The 24,420-nt window shown below is 38.1% G+C and overlaps 1 protein-coding gene and 1 pseudogene across 5 annotated transcripts; one reads left to right on the top strand and one right to left on the bottom strand.

Moving 5' to 3' along the window:
- Positions 1-250: 250 nt before the first annotated feature.
- LOC116912320 (vomeronasal type-2 receptor 116-like) lies at positions 251-8,628 on the bottom strand. Of its 5 annotated transcripts, none has more exons than XM_032916346.1 (6): positions 8,423-8,628; positions 5,588-5,870; positions 4,399-5,205; positions 3,290-3,514; positions 2,306-2,429; positions 251-1,137 (listed from the first exon to the last, which is right to left on the bottom strand). In XM_032916346.1, the coding sequence occupies exons 1-6, from the start codon at positions 8,626-8,628 to the stop codon at positions 251-253; spliced, it is 2,532 nt and encodes an 843-aa protein (XP_032772237.1). The 5 variants fall into 5 exon arrangements, with proteins under 5 accessions (XP_032772237.1, XP_032772239.1, XP_032772236.1 ...); XM_032916348.1 differs by having other exon boundaries at positions 251-1,134; XM_032916345.1 differs by having other exon boundaries at positions 251-1,134; positions 2,306-2,439; positions 3,294-3,514.
- Positions 8,629-21,735: 13,107 nt separating this feature from the next.
- LOC116912457 lies at positions 21,736-23,513 on the top strand (annotated as a pseudogene).
- Positions 23,514-24,420: the final 907 nt, after the last annotated feature.

Raw genomic sequence — 24,420 nt, 5'->3', positions numbered from 1 at the left:
CCATCCAATTTCATGAAGTCAGTGGATTTTTTCAAGTCATTTTTTTAATAGTTTAGTAGTACTCCATTCATGAATGAAATTTTTTCCACCAAAACCTATTAACTGGTATTACTTTAGGGAGTGCTAACTTGTGATATAAGTACTATCTTTATATATTACTTAAAATTTTTACATGATTGAGAATACTTTTGTTAAGACAAAGGAAACAGATATTTTGAATATTATCTAATATTTTAAAAGTATAAACTTTTTACTTCTGAAGAAAATTTAAATCTGGTCTAACTAAAATAACATAACACTTTGGCACAAAGATACACCCTAGCAACCCTGCACTAGAAGCCAAAATGGAAAAGACCTCCACAACTACCATAACCTTCCCTCTGGTACTGTGGTAGACAGGAAGGAAGGTGATCCATACACTGTAGAACACCAACATGCTGAATGTTAGGAACTTGGCTTCATTGAATCTGTCAGGAAGGTTCCTAGCCAAGAATGCCACAGCAAAGCTCATCAGAGCCAAAGAGCCCAAGTATCCCAGGGTAAAGTGGAAGGCAATGACTGAGCCTTTGTTGCAAATAATGATGGTCTTCCCATGCTCAGATTGTATGTCTCTGTCAATAAAGGGAGGATATATTACCAACCAGATTCCACAGAGAACAAGTTGGATTAGGGTACAAATGGGAATGACCAAGTTAGGTGCCCCTGAGGCCAGCATCCATCTCATCCTTCTCCCTGGAGTAGTGAGCTTAAAAGCCATGACCACAGTTACTGTTTTGGCCAACACTGCAGAAACAGCCACAGTGAAAAACACTCCAAATGTGGTCTGCTGCAGGATGCAGGTGGCCTTGTTGGGATGTCCAATGAAGAGCAATGAACAGAGAAAACAGAAGATGAGAGAGATGAGCAGGATGTAGCTGAGAATGCGGTTATTGGCTTTCACAATGGGAGTATCCTTGTACTTCACAAAAGTGACTAGTACTAGAATTGTAGTGGCTGAGAAGAACAGGGCCATGCAGCCTAGAGCCATCCCCAGTGAATCTTCATAAGCCAGATATGTCACAGCTCTTTGGAGGCAGTAGGTCTGCTCTGAGTTGGCATATTTATCATCTGGACACCTCACACACTGTTCCATATCTGCTGGCAAACAACAATAAACCCTCATAAGATACCATAATCATGTAGTTAATAATTGTGTATTTGTATTATTCAGAGGATAAATCAATAAATATTTTGGTGTTGAGAATCCATTCCACTCCTTATTTTTGTATGGAACACTGATTTAAAGTTGCCCTTAATTAATCTATGCATTGTGATGGAACAACAAAACATCATCATAAGGAGTGGGACAGAAAAAATGCATGAAACAAAAATTTAAAAAATGTGATGAATAATAAAATGCATAATCTCAGATTATTTAATTTCTCAAAAAATAAATTCACTACTCACAGACATGGGCAGTATGCAGACATTGTTGTCAAAGCCAAATGATGAAATGCATTATGTACTTTGTTTGCTTGAAAGTTGTGCCCTTTGTCTACATTCTCACCTAGGCACCAGATCATACAATTCCTCAGGCAAATAGTGTTTGTATAAAGGAATATTGTCCTTCTTGAAGCTGTATATCTGATAGACCTATGCAGGCCCCTCCTGTTGTGGTACAATCTCTTTTTTCCCAACTACACATTCCAAGGTTATGCATATTGAAGATTATAGCATGAAGGTTATGGATATTGACATTCATCCTTCTTTCCTTAGACTGTGATTAATGATAAGCACTATCGCATCTCTTGTTCATTCTTGAAATCTTGGCTCTTATCCTAATTCTTTGACAAGAAACATTTAATCCTTTAATCCATGTAAGCTATTAAAATATATTTCATTAAAGAACAACAGTTACCCTGACCATCTGGTCTTTGTCAGGTACTAAGCCAAGTGATAGAGGGAAAGATTGCAGACTGATCATGTAGTCAAGATACTTTGTGCAAAGGATCAGAGAAAAATAAACAGATGCATAGATTATGCCTAAAACATTTGTTTAAAAATTGCTACACTTGTATGTCCCCTACGTTTTTTTCTGCATAATATAAAATCAGTATCCATTGTATTGTGAGAGAAATGAGTAGTTTGTAGAAGATACTGCAGGTTATTTGCTGGGTCAAAAAAAAGCTGATATTATTTAACTGATTAAGTTCTGGAACACAGAGATATTAGGTCTTCACTTTCCATTTAGGCCATATCACGTTTCTAGTTCTTAAAGGGAAGGTATTCTATTTCAGCAATTTTTCTTGTATATGCTAGAATGTACCTGTCTCATTGGAAACCTCATTTTCTGGGCACTGAACACAATCAAAGCAGCATTCTGCTGTTTGTTTCTGATGAATTTTCCTGAATCCAGCAATACATGTCACACTACACATGGAGGATGGAACCTGAGGCAATATATTTATGGAATTATTCATAAAATGTATACATATATATGTATATCATTAACAGATATGGTTATACATATACATATAGGATATTAACAGATATGGATATACATATTCCACTGGTAACTAACATCACTTAACAATTTAATGCTCATTATTATTTTGCATTGCCCTGCAATGCATTGAATGTCAAACAATATTTAGTATATCATGTAATATTACTCATGTGACATTTTGGGTTGTATCCATTTAAATTTTTCTTCCTAAACTGATTAATACATAAGAAATATTTATGTGGCATCACTTTCTCTTTCAATAAATATAAACAAAAATAAAAGAACACTGAATTGTATGAAGAGAAAACATAAGGCAAATCAAGGAAGAGTTGTTTGATGAAAATGAATAAAGCATGTTATAAGACCCCCATAAAATTAATGAAGTTCTTCTAAGTTTAAAACAAAACCTTAAATTTGCGGAAGTCTTTCTGTTAATGATTACATCTGTATTAATTAGGCTATAAATTTTTTCACACAGAATCAGAAAATTCCATTGTTTATATGTAGTCACAAGATTTTAACATATATATATTTCTATAAATTTAATAAATTTAACATTATTATTATTAAATTTAGAGCTGTAATGTGGGGTGAGTAGGCATTTGAGTGCAGTCAAACATGGCATCCAGAGGTCTTTGATTCCTATGACCAAATTTACATGAAGTTGAGAGTTATCAAATTTTGATGGTTGTAACTTAGGACAGTCTTTTGTAGGAGTATCAGTAACCACAGAGCTGTTACATCAGTGCCTCATGTTTTAAAATTTTGATATCCTGAAAATAATAAAAATTATGGTTTACTCACCAATGTTCCTTCCGTGGCCCACTCCAAGTCTTCAGATATACGAAGTTGTTGATCATGTGGGAAACAAGGAAAATAGCTTGCTATTTTCACTTTTAATCCAAGGCCCTCCGGAAAATTCCAAATGATGAAAATGTCATACTCTGCACACTGATTTTCCCTTTGACTCATGTTCACCAGTTCTCCAACAGGGTTAGTAAATACCCTGGTTTTCAGCAGGGAAGCCACCTAAATGAGATGCAACATTAGATGATTACATACACATATCAATATAGGGAATGCCAAATTGAGGGTGTCTTCTAAAATTTAATGACTTTCAGAAAAGACAACTTTTAAAAATAATCCTATGTAGTAAAATACAGTATACCTCATTGGTTTATAAAAATCGATATATCTTTCATTAATGTTCAGTGTAAAAATATGCTAAAAAATGATTACCAGAGAACAAGTAACATGGTATATGAGTGAGTGAGTGTGTGTGTGTGCACGTGTGTGTGTGTGTTTGTGTGTATGTATGAGTTCTTGCATACATGTACATTTTTGTCAAAAATATTGAAAACAAACCCATGTATGTGAGAATGAAGGGGAAGTCTGAATATCTGAAAGTTGTGGAAAGAAAGAATGGTAGGGGATCTTTCATGTACACACAATATACATATATGAAATAAACATTAACTTAATACAATATACAGTCTTAATCATTTAGGTTTTTATATCTAATTGCTAATTTAAATTAATAACAATTAATCACATCATAGGTACCAACACTTGAGAAATTATTCTTAATAAAAATATTCTAGTCTAGTCATCACTTAAGGCCTTTATGATAAAACTCTTGGCTCCAATTTGAACTCACTTCTTCAAATGTTGAGACACATTCCCTGAAAACTCACTAATATTCATAAAAATGTATTGTCTTCTATTATATACTGTCCCTGTAAGATATATAGAAATGTATAGATATAGATATAGATCCATGTAAAAGATTCATTATGGAGTTTTGTAATGTAGAAATCTTTCCAGTGAGAGGATAATCTATGACAAATATACATGAATTATTCAGGGGCCATTTAAGAGATCATACTGATATATCTAAGCATAAGAAACTTTACCTGCTGACAGTCACTGAATAATCCTTTGGGTTCTGACACTTTCTTAGACTCTACTTGTTGTAAAATGAGTTCATGGTAGGTGTGGGCCACAGCATACACAGCATTATACAAATTGTAACCTTCTTCACTCAGGACCATGTCAAAGTTGTGCAGTGCTAACCATTCTAATGTATTGTTGAATGTAAAATGATCCATTTTGCTATGTCTATTGTCAGAGATTGAACAATTAAAATAATTCCACCCTAGCATAGACTGAGAAATGTCTACTGGGTACTTGGAAGTGCTTATTGTTTGCATAACATTCCTAAATATAGTCATCCCACTGTGGTGGTGTGCAAAAGTGACAGTCCCATGGAAGAAATCAAGGCTGAAATCTGTTTTATTTATGATGACATCCCATTGTGAGTTAGTGACCCAGATTCTTTGTGCACCTAAATATGCCCATCTTCTAAAGCTGACTTCTAGAGTAGAGTTCATTTCACCATAAATGATAACAACCTTTGCTGATGATGTCATAAGTTGTTGGTCATATATCTTAGCTTTTGTCATGTATATCTGCATGGTTTCTGGGATCATATTCACAAAAGCCAAACAGATCCCATGCCTTTGCATTTCTTCTCTCAAGTCTGAGAGAAACTGAATACCCTGGTCATTATCTGAGATGATCAGTCCTACCCAAGTCCATCCAAATTGAAGCATCAAGGATACCATGCCATGAGGCAAACATGTGTCTTTGATTGCTATCTGATGGACATAGGGAAACTGCTCATGGTCTCTTAGGTTAGAGTTAAGTGGTCCAAAGAAAACCTAAAGGATGTAGAAGAGGATGAAATATCCACATGAGAAATATAATTGTTACAGTGTTCAAACTTATATACAAATAGTGTTATTCACCATAAGGATAGTAAGCTAGAAAAATCATGTATTATTCCTATTAGATACTAGACAATTCCTGAGAAGTCTGAATTTTCTAGAAAACAGTTTTGCCTGTTTGCCCATTACATAGATGATCTCGTTATTTAATTATATACTATATATATATATATGTTAAGTGTGTGTGTGTGTGTGTGTGTGTGTGCGTGTGTGTGTGCTCCACAGCACTCATAAATGTATGCTCTCAAGTTTTCTTGTAGGCACATGTAAATGTAAGGTAAAAGTTGTTAATTCATCCAGTGTCACACATTCTTACCTTTGGAGTCCTGGAATGAATCGTCAGTTTTAAGGATGTGGTCCATGATGGCCCTGTAAGACCTATGTCACAATGGTGCTCTAGTCCACAGATATAATTAATAAAATGCCAACTATTGTTTTGTTGTGAATATATTTGATCCAGAACTCCCAATGTATCTTCACACATTCTATCACCAAGGGAGAATATCAAAGACATGTTGGGTAAAAGATAAGGATTCTTGTTGATCTCATCAGTAGCAAAAAACATTACCAGAAAAAACTCGTATTTTCTTGCTGATATTCTAAAACCAAACAAAGTGATGATTAGGAAAGATGTTTGAAACATAAAATTTCAATAGCAGTAAAATTTGTACTTTGAGACATACTAAATTTCTTGAAATGTCTAAGTGTCTTGAAATAAGCTTCATAATTTGGAGATCCTTGGAGCTGAATACAATGTAACAATTCATAGGCATAGGGCACTCTGATATGACAAATTTTATATTCATGAAAATCAATAAGGAGCTTGTTTTATCTTGGAATGCCATCCTTGAACTAGATTATACTCCTATTGAGTAAGAGTGCTATAAAATAATCCTGGAGTTGTAATTCCACAGATATATTTAAATCAAAACCATGGCTTGAACCACATATGAAATAACACATTCTCCTTAAATTTTTCATTATTTAAATATATTTTACACATCAAATATTTAATAATATTTAGTGTTTTGAGAACCAAATAATACATCAAAAATTTTGTTCAACTTTTATATTCATATACTTTCATCCCCTAAAAATATCATTAACACATACTTAATAATATCAAAAACTGAGGATCCTACATCTAATGTGCAGTACTAAATTGTTCCAAAACATATAAAGTATTCGTTGGTAAGTAAGCATAGTAAAAGAGCATAAAATATTAGAAAAATTAATCATTAAGAAATATATTCAAAATCCCTTATATGATACCACCTGACAAAGAGTGAGAGTATTCAAAATGTATTATTTAACTGTGTATATTATCTAACAACTAGTTTACTTAAAAAGATTATCAGTGTTTCTATGAGAGAATTTATTTTATCAGTAAGAATATTTTACACATTTCAAAATAGAAAAAACTCTTTGAAGTTAACCATTAAGAAAATGGTAATTTCATGCCCATTTTCATGAGAAAAATTGTCAGTAATATTTCCATGATGCTTTTAAAGCATGGTATTAATATTCTCAACTGCTAATATTTATCAAACAGCAAATGTTTTCATCCAGTTCAAAATGCATGAAATGATACAATACACCACATAACCAGAATATTATCCTTTAGGCTATCTTGCACATCAATTTAATGTTATCTTTTAGTGTTTTTTACTATGCCAATTTTGTAAAAATAGAAATAAAACATATTGGATCAATCTTAACACCTCAGTCTTTCTAATTCTTTAATATCCTGTAAGTGATTTCTGAGCATAGAGATCATTTTTCCATATGAAACATGTTCATCTGCCCAAGCACAGTTGGCAGTTCATCTGTTACTATTTGCAATTACCTCTCATTAGGAATAAAAACACCAAAAATGCTCTTCTGCTGAAATATGCACTTTTTAAGAGTTTGGAGCTAAGTTTTTCTTTCTAAACCTGAAAATTGTGTTGACACTTCATATAGTTGTAATTTTTAACCTTATTATGACTTATAAAAGTGTGACTAATGAGAATTTCCATATTTTCCCAATGAGGTGTGGGATGATACAGGTTACATCAGAAATGAAATTCCTACTGAGCTAACACAGAAGAGTAATAATGTGAAGCAACCATCACTATCAAAGTGTTCAGTGTACTATGGATAATAGGAAAATATATTCTTTAAATCTCAAAGACATGAAAATTGAATAAGAGATGGGGTGAAAGACAGAGACAGAAAAGTACAGGAAATCTCCATTCCTGAAAAAAAGAAGTCCCAAACACATTGACTAGCTAAAAGCTGAGTGATTTCAGAACTCATTCCCTCATTATCTACAGTCACCAATGATAGCATCTCATTCTGAAGATATATTGAGAACAGCTAATTATCCACATGAAGTATATTTACTCTCCTAGATTTTTGCTGTTATATTTATTCAGTAATTAATAGAAATATTGACCACCTATCTAATACTGATAATAAGCCTAATCCATGACTGGGCATGTGAATTAGTCCAAAAGATTATTCTGGTACCATAATATAAAACCGGGTACACTTTATCCACATTCAGTGCCAACTTCGGAATGGCAGGAAGGGCTCATTTAAAGACTATTTTAAAGCAAAATGTAAGTATATTCTTAAATATATATGTAATATTATACATGTAATCATGTATGGTAGACACATACATACACAGAATCACACACACACACACACACATTGCAATGTATGAATGTATGCCCAACTGTTAGAGACCAAGTTAGATAATATTTTTATGAAGTCCTTTAAATGCATGCTCATACAGGAATAGTTGGCAACAACTGAAGATAGGCAGTGATATAGTCTCTTCATACTGAGTTCTTGCCAAAGATGAGGATTGTGAGTTCAAGGCAGATGAAGACACACCTTTCAATATATGAAATCCATCAAAAGGCAACAGATAGAATCCAGTCTCACTCATTGTCCAGATTTCTGAACTGGAGCCCAATGCTGTTAAGCCAAACTAAACTATCACACGATTGAAAGTATTAAAATAGTGATTGACGTGATAATTAATTTTCAGTGGCTCCTAAAGGTACAGGGGAAATATAAGGGCGGAAGCCCACAGTTTGTATACACAGCTACCTATTTTTAATTCATGGCATTGAATCAGGAAATGAAGTTAATAACTTACCTAAAATTAATAATGCTATTATAAAAATTTTCTTCAATAGGGCTCTCGAGTGTAAAAAGGACAAAACCACAGTCACTTCGCAAATCTCCATCATTATCTTCACTCCTCTTTATTCTCCAAAAGCAACTGGGTTCAGTCAAGCTGCACAAGATGAAAGAAAACTTCAGGGAAAAAAAGACAATAGTGAAAGCACACAGCTTCTTCATGTCTGCTAGGATTTTGGATGGAACACGTGTGAAATCTGATTCTTATGTAGACAAACATCACACACAAATCTCTGTGTCTGTTTTAATGCTATTGTTGTCTGGAAATCCACTTAGTTATACTCAACAGTTCCCTTTGCCATGCTCCCTGGATACATTGGAAAAATTCTGGCCTCAAGCTCTACATCTGAGGTCTGAAAACTTTTGATTAATACATTTCTGAAAACATGTTATGAAGATCATTTTCTCCATTCTCAGGTGCCATGATTTCATTCATATCCATAGATTGAAAATGTATTTGAAATTTTTATTCCCAGGGACAATCTTTTCTTGGGCAGCTCAGACCAGATCATGTGTCTATATGTATGAACACAATGGATTTCATCAGAACTTCCATAGTAAGAGAAGAGTTGAGGAAGTCATAAATGTCCTATATCATTCAGACTTTGAGTTGAATCATGGACATTATGTCTTCCATTGTCTAATATAGAGAAGGGTAGTCTCACATGCAACATTGGACCAGCAGTTTAGCATTTGTGAGTTCTCTGACACACACACACACACACACACACACACACACACACACACACACACACACACACACACACACACTTAAACTATATCCAATCTTGTAAAGATGATAGATGTCTTTAATTAGGAAATTAAGAAATCTATTAAAATCCAGGGAAATACAACCAAACAGATAGTGGTCATTAAAGTGGAAAGAAATAAATCCCTTAAAGACATAGAGAAAATATACAATTAGACAGGTGAAGGAAGTGAATAAATCTCTTCAAGGCTTGAAAGTGAAAATCCTGGAGATTGAAAGCCTAAGTAACAGAAAAGGAACAACAGAAGCAAACATCACCAAAGAATATGGTAGATGGAAGAGAGAATATTATGCATAGAAGATACAATAGAAGAAATTGATATTTTGGTTAAGGAAAATGGTAAATCTAAAATATTCCTGACACAAACAATACATGAATTCTGAGATACCATGAAAAGACCTAACACAAGAATAAGAGAAATATAAGACAATTAAGAGTCCCAGTTCTAAGGCTCAGATAATATTCTCAACCAAATCATAGAAGAAAATACTCCTAACCTAAAGAAAGAGATGCCTATAAAAATAAAAGACGCTATAGAACACCAATTGGACTGGACCAGAAAACATCTTCAGGGCACATAATAATAAAAATACAAAATCTATAGATCAAAGAAAGAATATTAAAAGCAGCAAGGGGGAAAGGTGATGTAACATACAACTTATGATAGGTCTGATAGACAGATGTATCAGAATCGCACCTAATTTCACAACGCATACTCCAAAACCTAGAAGAGCCTGGTCAGATATCTTGCAATCTTAAAAATACACAGGTGCCAACCTAGAATACTCTACCCAAAAAATGTTCTAATACCACCATACAGGGAGAAAACAAGATACTTCAAGACATGCCCAAATTCAAACAATACCTTTCCACAAACACAGCTCTACAGAAAATACTAGAAGAAAACTCCAACCTAAGAAGGATAATTACATCCAAAAAAAAAAAAGACAGAAAGTAAGTAATTCTACATAGGCAAAAAAAGCATACACACACACACACACACACACAAATACACACACAAACATACACACACACACAAATACACACAGAAACATACACACACACACAAATACACACACACACACATAAACACACACCATCATCACAATCACCCATAACAACAACAACAAAATCAAAATAAAAGGAAAAACATATCTGATCAGTAATATCTCTCAATATCAGTGAACTCAATTTCCAAATAAAAGGACAGAGCCTAATAGAATGGACACTAAACCAGGATACACCATCCTGATGCATACAAGAAACACACCTCAAAAATAAAAAATAAGCATTTTCTCAGAGTAAAGGACTGAAAAAAAGTTTTCTAGACAAAGAAAACTTGTTTTCTAGACAAGCTAGAGTAGTCATTCTAATATCTAATAAAGGAGACTTTTTAACCAAAATTAATCAAGTCCATAGGGAAGGAAGGATACTTCATACTCCTCAAAGGAAAAATCTACCAAGATGATATCTCACTTCTAAATATCTATTGACCAAACAAAAGGGCATCCATATTTGTAAAAGAAACATTTCTAAAGCTTAAGTAGCACATTGAACTTAACACATTTATAGTGGGAGACTTAAATACCCCACTCTCCCAAATTGATTGATCATCCAGATATAAAACTAGACAGAGTAATAATGAAACTAACAGACATTATGAATCAAATGTACCTAACAGACATCTATACAATACAAATACAAAAGAATATAGCAACCTCTCAGTACCCTATGGTCCCTTCTCCTAAACTGGCTATAAACTAAGTCACAAAGCAAGCCTAAATAGATATAAGAAAATTGAAATAACACCTTGTAACTTATCAGATCACCATGGATTGAAGCTGGACTTCAAAAACATCAGAAACACCAGAAAACCTACACACGTTTGGAAATTGAATGAATCTCTACTCAATGATCACTGGGTCATGGAAGAAACTAAGAAAAAAAATAGACTTTTAAAAAATTCAATGAAAATGAAGGCACAACATACACTAATTTATGGGAAACAATGAACTCAAGAAGTTAAATACAACCAATGAATATACATTAAAAATGGAATGCATTAGTGAATAAATATTTTTTATTTAAAAGTCAGGGTACAGAACTAAAAGAGAATTCTAAACAGAGAAATCTTGGATGGCCAATAAGTACTTAAGGAAATGTTCGAAGTCCATAGTCATCAGTGAATTTCAAATCAAAATGACAGTGAGGTTCCATCTTGCAAACATCAGATCGGCTAATATAAGAAACTCAAGAGATAGCACATGCTGTGGAAGATGGAGAGCAAGGTGAGCACACCTGCACTGCTGGAACTTGAGCAACCACTTTGGAATTTTGTTTGGGAGCTTCTCAGAAAACTGAAAATAAAGAAAACCTCAAGATTCAGCTATACTACTCCTTGGCTTATAACCAACAGATGTTCCATCATACCATAATGAAATGTGCTTCACTATGTTTATAGCAGACTTATTTATAATAATTAGAACCTAGAAATAATCTAGAAGTCACTCAACCAAAGAATGGATACAGAAAATGTGATTAATTTACACATTGGAATACTATTCAGCTATTAGAAACAAGGACTTCTTGAATCTTGCAGGGAAATTGATGGGACTGGAAAATATCATCTTACATAAGGTAAAACAGATTCAAAAGAACATGCATGATATATACATGGTGCCTCTTGCAAATATTAGTTGCACAAAGGAATGATTCCATTATTAAATCTGTATGGTTCATAGACTTATGCATGCCCTCCTCATTGTAGCTGAAAGACCCTCTGATTGAGTAAACTCTCATTCCAATCCTGAAGGCACCCACCACCCCACAAACAAACTTTTGGTTCTGTTGATTCTTCGTATGGTCCTTTGTGATTCTACTTGGTTGATTTCAGCTCTGAGTTTGATTATTTCCTGCCTTCCAGTCCTCCTGGGAAGTGTCCTTCCTTATCTTTTTAGATGACTTTTAGTTGAAAATCGATTTTATTCGATATTAGAATGGCTACTCCAGCTTGCTTCTTCAGACCATTTGCTTGGGAAGTTGTTTTCCAGCCTTTCACTCTGAGGTAGTGTCTGTCTTTGTCTCTGAGGTTTGTTTCCTGTAGGCAGTAGAATTCAGGGTCCTCATTGCGCATCCAGTTTCTTAATCTATGTCTTTTTGTTGGAGAGTTGAGACCATTGATGTTGAGAGATATTAAGGAATAGTGATTATTGTTTCCTGTTATATTCATATTTGGATGTGAGATTATGTTTGTGTGCTTTTCTTCTCTTCGTTTTGTTGCCATGACAATTAGTTTCTTGCTTCTTCTAGGGTGTAGCTTGCCTCTTTATGTTGGGCTTTACCATTTATTATCCTTTGTAGTGCTGGATTTGTAGAAAGATATTGTGTAAATTTGGTTTTGTCATGGAATATCTTGGTTTCTCCATCTATGTTAATTGAGAGTTTTGCAGGATACAGTAACCTTGGCTGGCATTTGTGTTCTCTTAGGGTCTGTATGACATCAGTCCAGGATCTTCTGGCCTTCATAGGTTCTGGCGAAAAGTCTGGTGTGATTCTGATAGGTCTGCTTTTATATGTTACTTGACCTTTTTCCCTTACTGCTTTTAATATTCTTTCTTTATTTTGTGCGTTTGGTGTTTTGACTATTATGTGATGGGAGGAGTTTCTTTTCTGGTCCAATCTATTTAGAGTTCTGTATGCTTCTTGTATGCTTATGGGTATCTCTTTCTTTAGGTTAGGGAAGTTTTCTTCTATGATTTTGTTGAAGATATTTACTGGTCCTTTGAGCTGGGAGTCTTCACTTTCTTCTATACCTATTATCTTTAGGTTTGATCTCCTCATTGAGTCCTGGATTTCCTTTATGTTTTGGACCAGTAGCTTTTTCTGCTTTACATTATCTTTGACAGTTGAGTCGATGATTTCTATGGAATCTTCTGCTCCTGAGATTCTCTCTTCTATCTCTTGTATTCTGTTGGTGATGCTTGTATCTACGGCTCCTTGTCTCTTCCTTTGGTTTTCTATATCCAGGGTTGTCTCCTGTTGTTCTTTCTTTATTGCTTCTATTTCCATTTTTAATTCCTTCACCTGTTTGATTGTGTTTTCCTGGAATTCTTTCTGGGATTACTATGACTCCTTTCTATAGATTTCTACTTGTTTATTTATGTTTTCCTCTGTTTTTCTAAGGGAGTTCTTTATGTCTTTCTTGAAGTCCTCCATCGTCATAATCAAGTGTGGTTTTAAATCTAGATCTTGCTTTTCTGGTGTGTTTGGATATTCACGTGTTTGCTTTGGTGGGAGAATTGGGCTCTGATTATGCCATGTAGTCTTGGTTTCTGTTGCCTGGGTTCATGCGCTTGCCTCTCGCCATCAGATTCTCTCTTGTGTTACCTTGTTCTGCTATTTCTGACAGTGGCTAGACAGTCCTGTAGGCCTGTGTGTCAGGAGTGCTGTAGACCTGTTTTTCTGTTTTCTTTCAGCCAGTTATAGGAACAGAGTGTTCTACTTTTGGCTGTGTAGTCTTTCCTATCTACTGTCTTCAGCTGTTCCTGTGGGACTGTGTCCTGAGTCCACCAGGCCGGTTGCTTGGAGCAGAAAAGCTGGTCTTACCTGTGGTCCCGCAGCCAAAGTTGCTCCTGGGTGGCTGCTTTTGAGGTCTCTGTGAGGGCGGTAACCAGGAGGGCCTGCGCTGACTTTTCTGGGTGCCCCCATGCACCAAGATCCCAGATGGCATTAGGTGTTTTCCTCTGGAGTCAGAAATGTGGACAGAGTGTAGTCTCTTCTGGCTTCCCAGGCATGTCTGCCCCTCAGAAGATTTAGTTCTCCTTCCCACGGGATTTGCGTGCAGGGAGCTTTTTATCGTGTCCCTTCTGATCCAGGCAGTGTCTGGACCGCTCATGTATTATTCTTTATAGGGCTGGATTTATGAAAAGATATTGTGTAAATTTGGTTTTGTCATGGAATATCTTGGTTTCTCCATCTATGTTAATTGAGAGTTTTGCTGGATACTGTAACCTGGGCTGGCATTTGTATTTGCTAGAGTCTGTATGGCATCTGCCCAGGATCTTCTTGCTTTCATAGTCTCTGGTGAGATGTCTGGTGTAATTCTGATAGCTCTGCCTTCATATGTTACTTGACTTTTTTCCCTTACTGCTTTTAATAATCTTTCTTTGTTTTGTGCATTTGTTTTAACTATTATGTGACGGGAGGAATTTCTCTTCTGGTCCAATCTATTTGAGGTTCCTTAGGCTTTTTGTATGTTTCTGGGTATCTATTTCTTTAGGTTAGGGGAGTTTTCTTCTATGATTTTGTTGAAAATATTTACTGACCCTTTAAGTTGGGAGTCTTCACTCTCTTCTATATGTATTGTTCTTAGGTTTGATCTTCTCGTTGTATCCTGTATTTCCTGTATGTTTCGGGCTAGGAACTTTTTGCATTTTACATTATCTTTGACAATTGTGTCGATGTTTTCTATGGTATCTTCTGTTCCTGGGATTCTCTCTTCTATCTCTTGTATTCTGTTGGTGATGCTTGCATCTATGACTCCTGATCTCTTCCCTAGTTTTTCTATCTCCAGGGTTGTCTCCCTTTGTGCTTTCTTCATTGTGTCTATTTCCATTTTTAACTCCTAGATGGTTTTGTTCATTTCCTTCTCCCGATTGGTTGTGTTTTCCTGTTGTTCTTTAAGGGATTTTTGTGTTTCTTCTTTAAGGGCTTCTACTTGTTTACATGTGTTGTTCTGTATTTCCTTAAGGGAGTTATTTATGACCTTCTTAAAGTCTTCCATCACCATGATAATATGTGATTTTAAATCCAAGTCTTGCTTTTCAGATGTATTTGGATATCCAGTGTTTGCTTTGGTGGGAGAACTGGGCTCTGATGATGCCAAGTAGTCTTGGTTTCTGTTGCTTTGGTTCCCACGCTTGCCTCTCACCATCAGGTTGTCTCTGATGTTAGCTTGTCTTGCTGTTTCTGATGGTGGCTTGACCCTCCTATGGGCCTATGTGTCAGCACTCCTGTAGACCTGTTTTCTGTTTTCTTTCAGCTAGTTATGGGAACAGAATAGTCTTCTCTCATGCATTTAGTCACTCCTGGTGGCTGACTTTCAGTTCTAGGTAAGAGCATCAGTGGAAGTTCCCTGCCCCTTCTGCTCCTATGCCCCTGTGTGGAGGGAGCACAGATGGCAATAGGCATTTTCCTCTTGAGTCAGGAATGTGGGCAGAGAATAGTCTCCTCTGGTTTTACAGGAGTGTTCAAACTTCTGAGGGTCTAGCTCTTCCCCCTACCCCATAGGATTTAGGTTCAGGGAGCTATTTGACCAGTTCAGTTCAGATCTGTGCCCAGATCCGGACAGCGGGGCTCCTGCACCAGACTGCTCCTATATTTCTATGTCCAGAAGCACTATGGGCCAACGATGTGGGCAAAGGTGGGCAGAAGTGACAGTCTGTCCTGCTCTGCATTCTCAGGATTGCCCACACTTCTGGGTGTTCAGCTCTCTCTCCCATGGAATTTGGGAGCAGGGAGCTGTGGGCTGGGATCAGAGAAGTGTGACAAACTTTTTAACATGTGATCATGTATTCTGAAAGATGTATAATTGCTGAGAACAAAGAGAAGTGTCAAACCTGAGCTGAGGAGTATTTTTGGACAGAACACTTCTTAGATAAAGAGTTTCCTTTATCATTCTTTCTTCAATCATTCTGTTTTTTTCCCCCTTTCTCTTAGATAGCTTTCATAGGAAATTTTTCAACTTAGTAATAAAAGCTATAATTACATTTAAAAGTATCCTTTTTTCTTTCTGATACTTCTATTAGAGGGCCAAGAAGTTCCTGCTGAGATAGAACACATTACTTCATCCCTTGCTATTAGGTTTACAGGCATTAATGGCCTAAGCCAACAACTTTTTACCATCAGAAAGTAAAAGAAAGTTTTGAAGACTTTTTAGAAATTATCATCATCATTTCCGTGTAGTTAGAGAGACAGAGCATCCAGAGACCATTGTAAGTTGATTTCATTATGCAAGTGAAGGCAGGAACAGAATAGAATGAGGCCTGTTATTGGAGGAGAAGGAAGGATGTGTGGGAGAAAAGTTTTAGAGGGGCAAAGCAGACCAGAGTGAGGAGAGGGAGCAGCTGAAAAAACATGGCAGCCGGTGTTAAGATTTCTCTTTGGATATTTACAGGTTGTTATGACTATTCTTAAGGGATGGATGTGTACAGGATTTTGTATGTCTAGATGAACAACTTCCATGTGGGCTGTATATATCCTTATCAATTGGTTGTAAGTTTATTGTATGGATTTATTATACATTGAGTGTCTAACATATAAATCTAGTTGTTGGATTACAGTTTGTTGAGTCTTGTTATTACTAAGCATTTGGGACCAGAGTTTCTGGATGGCCAGGGTGATTAGCAATGGGAGTAGAGAGACCCCTGGGATCAGAAGATAGCTAGGCTAACATGGTATGGTGCCTCACTGGAGCCAGCCACCACTGAGATAAATTAAAGTTAGTTTTATATGGCCCTACAATGCCAGAACTAATGCCAGGGAGTGACCACCCAGGTCTGAGAGTACCAGGGACCCAGTGTGGAGTGGTAACACAGTGACATGCAGGAACAGGTCATGCTTTTTTAAAATTATACCACAACAGCTCTTCAGACTTTAAAGCCACAGCAGAGTACTACTCTGTCCTCTTTTAACCTACTCAAGGGCAGGAGGCTCCTAGAAAAAAAAGATCTCCACTAACCCAACTTCTGATAGAGGGCTAATATCCAAAATATATAAAGAACTCAAAACTTTCAACTCCAGCAAAACCAGATAACTCAATTTAAAAATGATACAGAGATTCTCAACAAAGGAATCTCAAATGACCCAGAAGCACTAAAAGAAATGTTCAACACCCGTAGTCATCAGGGAAATGCAAGTTAAAATGACCCTGAGATTCCACCTTACACTTACCAGAATGGTAAAGTCATAAACTTAAGTGACAGCACATGCTGGTGAGTATTGGGAAAAGGAAGAATACTCCTCCATTGCTGATGGGATTGCAAACTGGCACATGCTTTCTGGAAATCAATCTGCATTTCCTCATAAAATTGTAAATAGTTCCACCTGAAGATCCAGGTATACTCCTCCTGGATATATGTCCCCCCCAAAATGCTCTATTATACCACAACGACATGTGCTGCATTATGTTCATAGCAGCATTATTTGTAACAGCCAGAAGCTAGAAGCAACTCAGATGTCCCTCAACCAAAGAATATATATAGAAAATGTGTTCATTTACACAATGGAATACCATTCAGCTATGAAGGACATCATGAATTTTGGAGGCAAATAGATGGAACTAGAAAATACTGTTCTGAGTGAGGTAACCAAGACCCAAAAGGACATGGATAGTAGGCACTCACATATAAGTGGATATTAGCCAAAAATACAGAATATCTCCACATTATCCACAGACTGTAAAAGTTTAACAAGAAGGAATGCACTAGTGAGAATGCTTCAATCCCACGTAGAGATGGGGAACAAAATAATCATAGGTTGCAATGGGAGAAAGGCACCTGGTTGGGATTAGTGAAGGGAAAGAGATAATGGGGGCAGGATCAGGTATGGAGGAGAAGCCCAGAAGACCATGAGAATGAATGGAAATATGTAGCTTTTGGAATGGGGTTGAGAGTAGTGGGAACCTCTAGAAAGTCCCAGAAACCTGTGTTGAGAGAGGCTCCCAGGACCCCATGTAGATGACCAATAGTAGGAGATGGAACCTTAACAATCCATCTCCAGGAGTTATACAGGGCCCCCAGTGGAGAGATGGGGACACCAACCAACCATCCAAATTTTTGATACAGAATTGTTCCTTTCTAAAAGTATACATGAATAAAAGCGGAGCAGAGACTGAAGGAAAGGCTGAATAGTGACAGGAACAGTGCGGAATCCATCCCAGAAGGGGTCAACAAACCCTGACATTATTAATGATGCTTTGTTGTGCTTGCAGACAAGAGCCTAGCTCACCTGTCCATTGAGAGGCTCCACCAGCTACTGACTGAGACAGATGCAGATACAGCCAACTGTTCAGGGACCTGTATAGAAGAGTTAAGGAAAGGTTTGGATGAACTGAAGGGGATGGCAACCACATAGACAAACCTGGACCCCTGGGATTTTCCAGAGACTAAGCCACCAAACAAAGACCATGCTCAATTTAGTCGCGGGCCCCCAGCACATAAGTAGAAAAGACCTGACTGCCTCATCTGGCCCAAGTAGGAAAAGATATGCCTAGTTCTATAGAGACTTGATGCTCCAGAGTATGGGATGCAGAGGTGGGATGGGGTGGGTACTCTAGGAGGAGGGACTGGGAAGGGGGCAACATTTATAACAAAAATAAATAAATAATTATTTAATTAAAAAGAAAGCTTATAAACTTATAAGATCTGAATAACTCACTATGGAATGAAAATGTGTCAAGACAGAAAACAAGAATGAAATTAACAACTTTTTAGAATTTACTGAAGCAAAACCACTACTTACCCAAATGTATGTGAAACAATGAAGGTGACTATGAGAGGCAAATTTATAGCACTGAGTATCCACATTTGAAGAAGAGAGACATCATATATTAACAACTTAATAAAACATTTGGAATCTCTGAAACAGAGTGAAGATATTGTCAGACCTTCTTGGGCTCCTTCAGTGTTTGCCCCCCTGCCGAGCCTTGCTAATGCATGTGGACACTTTTGTTTTTAAGAAAAGAACATCTTGGCCTTTGCTGTTTGGCCAATGGGCAGTAACAGTATTGGATCAGTTCCTGTTTTTATCCTGAGAGCATAAACTTGATTTTCCATTTCCATGTTCTTGTTTTTATCCTGAGATGTGTTCCTGATTTCATCCTGAGAGCATAAACTTGTTTTTCCATTGTGCTTCCAGGGGATTTTCCACCTGGTGGACTTGGTGTATATATACTGTGAACCTCAGTAAGCTTTGGCATTCTCATAGCGTGAATGACCAGAGTCTCTGCCCTGTATTAAATCCCCCAGACCTATGCCCAGTTCTTGGTACTGTGGCAGTGTGGGTGCTGTCAAGATATCTCTCCAAAGAAGAAAAGATTGAATGAAAGAATCAAACACAAGTTTGAAATCTGTAAAATAGAAACAAAAAGAAAAAATACAACAGATACATGAAACAAAGAGTTGGTTCTTTGAGGAGATCAATAAGATTGACTGATTCCTAGCCAAATGAAATAAAAGACAAGGCAAGAAGATTAAATTAAACAAAATCAGAGAAGAGAATGGGGGCATAACAGCAGACAGCGAGGAAATCAGAAAATCATTTGGGCATACTTTAAAAACCTATACTCCACTAAATCAGAAATTTCAAGATTTTTTTTTTGGTTCATACCACCCACCAAATTTCAGTCAAGATAAGCAGTTTCAACAGACTTATAAGCCACAGTCAAATAAAAACACTAATGAAAAGACTCTGAAACAAATATAGCCCAGGGCCAGATGGGTTCAGTCCAGAATTTCAAAGAAGAATTAATATTAGTACTGTTCAAATTATTCCATGAAATAGCAACATAAATATTGCCCAATTCTGGTACAAAAACCACATAAAGATCCAACAAAGAAAGAGTATATAGACATTATCCTTATGAACATAAAGTCACAAATTCTCAATAGATTACTTGCGAATAAAATCCAAGAATACAACCAAAAGATCGTCCAATCTGAGAATGTAGGCCTTATTAAAGAGATGCTAGAATGGTTTAATATATAAAAATTGAAAAATATAATCTTCCATTTTAATAAAACTTAAAAAAAACCCTACATGGTCATCTCATAAAGTGGACAAAAGGCCTTTGACAAAAGTCTATAGCCATTGGTGATAAAAGTACAGGAGAAACTAGAGATATAAGCAACATACCTCAACACAATACAGACAATTTACAACAAAGCCACACCCAGTATCAACCTAAATAGAGTGAAACTGAACACATTTCTATTAAAATCATTTGCAAGACAAAGTTGTCAACTCTCTTCATACCTATTCAATTGATATCATAGCTAGAACACTAGGATAACTGAAGTTGATCAATGCAATCCAAACTATAAAGGAAGAAGTAAAAGTATCTTTATTTGCAGACTATATTATTGTGTATATATAAGAGACAATAAAATCACTACCAAGAAGTTTTACAGTAGATAAATACATTTAGCAAAGTAGAAGGCTATAAATTTAATACACACAATCAATAGCCTTCTTCTGCATAAATGGCATACTGTGTGAAAAAATCAGAGAAATAATACCTTTCACAATAACTTCAGAAACACACTGGAGTAACTATCTAAACAAATAAAAGATTTATATAATAAACATTTTAAAGGAAGATGTCAGAAGATGGAAAGATCATCCTTACTCATGAATCAAGTGATTTAATATCATGAAAACTTCAATCCTTGAAAAGAAGTTAACCTATTCAATGAATTCTCCTTCAAAATTCTATCACAGTACTTCACATAAATTGAAAAATCAACATACATCTTCATACACACACACACACACACAGAGAGAGAGAGAGATCTCAGTATGGCTTAAATACTTCTGAAAAGTTATATTTCTAAAAATAACTGCTGGCAGTAATACCATCACTAATTTCAAGTTATATTGAAGAGCTATAGCAATGAAAACTGTATTACATTGATATAAAAACTCTTACCTTTACCAATAGAATCTAATTAAAGACTCAGAAATAAATCCACACACCTATGGACACCAAAATTTTGACAAAGGGGACATAAATAAACAAAGTATGAATGACAGCATCTTCAAAAATGGTTTTTAAATGAATGGTTGCATATAAAAGAATGCAAATGAATATATATACACTTATCATTCACCCAAAACTCACCTTCAAGTAGATTGAGGATCTCATCATGAGGCTATATACGTGAATCATACAAAAGGAAACATGAAAAATACTCTTTTTTTTTGTTTTGGAAAAATATTCTTAAACTCATTGGTACATGACAAGACTTTCTCAACTGAGTACAGATACTACAGACCTCATGAAACTGAGAAGCTTTTGTATTGCAAAGGACACTATTATTTGGACAATGAGGCAGTCAAAAGAGTGGCAAACTACTTTTTAACAACTATACATTCAAGAGAGGACTGGTTTATGAGATGTATTAAAAACTCAAAACTTAGGAAAGTAAATATTCCAATTACAAATGTGTAATAGATCCTGACAGAATTTTCAAGAGATCAAAAGTGAATGGCCGGGCGCGGGGTGGGCGCGGCCGAACGGTCCCGAGCGGGTCCCCAGCCTGGCCCGCGACCCCGGGCCTCCCGCGCTGCCCGCTCCAGACTCGTAGGCCCTTGTTGCCCGCTGCACCCGGCACTTGGCCGCTCGCCGCTCTCCTCCCCTCGCTCTCCGGCCGGTCGGGCGGGCCCCCCCAAGACCCCGTCCGGTGGGTCCAGGCTGGTGGTAGGCGGGTGGTCAGGCCCCGGTGGCGACCTCCTCGCCATGTCCTTGGCCGGCGACACCAGTAGCCGCTTCCGGCTGCACCTTCTGTTCTGGAACAACTACTACAGGCAGCTGGAGAAGGAGCTGTGGAGCCAGAATGCAGAAGCCTTGGATCCACGGGGTGGGACATTACTGCACCTTGCGGTTTCTCTGGGACATTTGGAATCTACTCGAGTCTTGCTGCGACATAAAGCAGACATGACCAAAGAGAATGGCCAGGGATGGACAGTCTTACACGAAGCTGTGAGCACAGAAGATCCCGAGATGGTGTACACAGTCCTGCAGCACCGAGACTACCACAACACAGCCATGGCCCTGGAAGGTGTACCTGAGCTGCTACACAAAATTCTTGAGGCTCCGGATTTCTACGTGCAGATGAAGTGGGAGTTCACCAGCTGGGTGCCCTTGGTGTCCAGAATATGCCCCAACGACGGACGTGTGTCGCATCTGGAAGAGCGGGGCCAAGCTGTGCATGGACATCACCTTGCTGGGGTTGAAAATATGAGCTGGATGAGAGGGAGGTGGAGTCTCATATTTAAGGGAGGAGACAACTGGGCGGAGCTGATGGAGGTCAACCATGATGATCACGTGGTCACCACCGAACACTTCAATCTTTCACAAGAAATGGAGCTCCTCACCCTGGACCTGATAAAGCCAAAAAGCAGGGAGGTGGAGAGGCGGCTCACAAGCCCTGTCATCAACACCAACTTGGATACTAAGAACGTTGCCTTTGAAAGAACTAAATCCGGATTCTGGGGATGGAAGACAGATAAAGCAGAAGTTGTTAATGGCTACGAAGCAAAGGTTTATTAGGTAAACAATGTGAGCGTGATAACCAAGATCCGCACAGAGCACATGATGGAGGAGGAGAAGAGATACAAAGAGGACCTGAATCCACTGGAGTCTCTGCTCAGAACTGTGGAACATCAGTTTGGTGCTCAAGGGGACCTCACTACGGAGTGTGCCACTGTGAACAACCCCACGGCCATCATGCCCGACGAATACTTTGATGAAGACTTCGATCTGAAAGACCGGGACATTGGAAGACCAAAGGAACTGACAATAGAACACAGAAGTTTAAAGCTACCCTGTGGATGTGCGAAGAGTTCCCGCTCTCCCTCGTGGAGCAGATCATCCCCATCATTGACCTCATGGCTCGCACCAGAGCTCACTTTGCAAGATTGAGAGATTTCACCAAATTGGACTTCCCTCCTGGATTCCCCGTCAAAATAGAAATTCCCTTAATTCCACGTCTTAAACGCGCGGATTATGTTCAGAAATGTTAATGGCTGCAGCACTGCTGAAGAGAGGCAGAGCGTGGAAGGGACCCAGGCTGAGTGTGCAGCTTCTGATGCCACGAACTTCAAGGTTGATCAGTCTGTATTTGAAATCCCTGCATCCTATCACGTTCAAGACAATGGCAGAAACGTGCACCTGCAAGACGAGGACTACGAGATCATGCAGTTCGCCATTCAGCAGAGCCTGCTGGAGTCTAGCAGGAGCCAGGATCTTTCAGGACCAGCTTCAAATGGAGGGATCAGCCACGCCCACAGTTATGAAGCCCAGTATGAGAGGGCGGTCCAGGAGAGTCTCCTAACTAACATGGAAGGCCGGTGCCCGGGTGGCCTCAGTGAGTCCAGCCGATTCAATAGCGACCTGTCATGGAGCTGTCTGCCAAAGAACTGGCGGAACAGGAGCTAAGGCTCCAGGAGGAAGAGGCGGAACTCCAACAAGTCTTATAGCTGTCACTCACTGAGAAATAGACATTTCGTGCAGGGCTGCAGAGCAGAGGCTCTGGATGCAGGGAGTGTTGTGCCAGTGAGAAGGACCGAGGGCAGAGGGCCTACACTTCCTGCAGACAGCAGCCGCCATTCCCTTATGTAGAGGTGCAGGACCAGGGACTCATCAGAGTGGAGAAGCAGGCATGGGCAGAGCCCCCAGTCTTCACGCCGCGGGGAAGGGAGCACCTTCCATTCGCTGTCCTGCCTGGCATGTCACATTTTTACTACCAGCTTTAGACAGAAACGCTGAGTCTGCAGGCTAGTAGATGTATCTTAGTCAGAAATGACAAGCTACTACGGAGTCAGGGTGCTCTTTCCACGGGACAGCAGCCATTGTGGAGTGGGTCAGAGCTGGAGGAGTCCCTTCTTGTTCACCAAAGAAATGGGTTCTGCTGACCTCTTAGTTGTCCTTCCTGTAGGTTTCCTACAGCATCGCTATCATACGGCCCCATCTCCACCTTGTTCCACGCCATTCACCCACAGCCAAGTGGATATGTACCGGCTCTAGTTTAGATTATGGCTATTTGCATCTAATTAAGATATACAGATGATCGCGGATGTTGCCTTAGCCTTAAAAATTACTAACCGTGTTAAGCCACCTCACTCCACACACTTGAGAACCTGATTTGAAATCTGTAAAGGCAGTTCCTTTGGGAGCAGCATCCTCCAGGCTAAACCAAAGGCAGCGGGCTAATCCTGTTATTGGAGGAGCAGCTAGGGGGACCTGTGGCTGGGTTCTCAGAGCGGGCAAGCTGGCCAAACCACTGGAATTGCTGAGCAAGTGTGTTCTGTGCCTGCTCCAGGTCGGACTTCCAGTGGGGAGAGCCAGCTGCACGGCCTGGCTTCACAGAGGGGACAGGACAGACCTGAAGCCAGAAAGGGAGCGAAC

Source organism: Rattus rattus, chromosome 11, assembly GCF_011064425.1.
Source record: "Rattus rattus isolate New Zealand chromosome 11, Rrattus_CSIRO_v1, whole genome shotgun sequence".
Taxonomy (NCBI): domain Eukaryota; kingdom Metazoa; phylum Chordata; class Mammalia; order Rodentia; family Muridae; genus Rattus; species Rattus rattus.
This window is presented reverse-complemented; position numbering and strand designations above follow the sequence as displayed.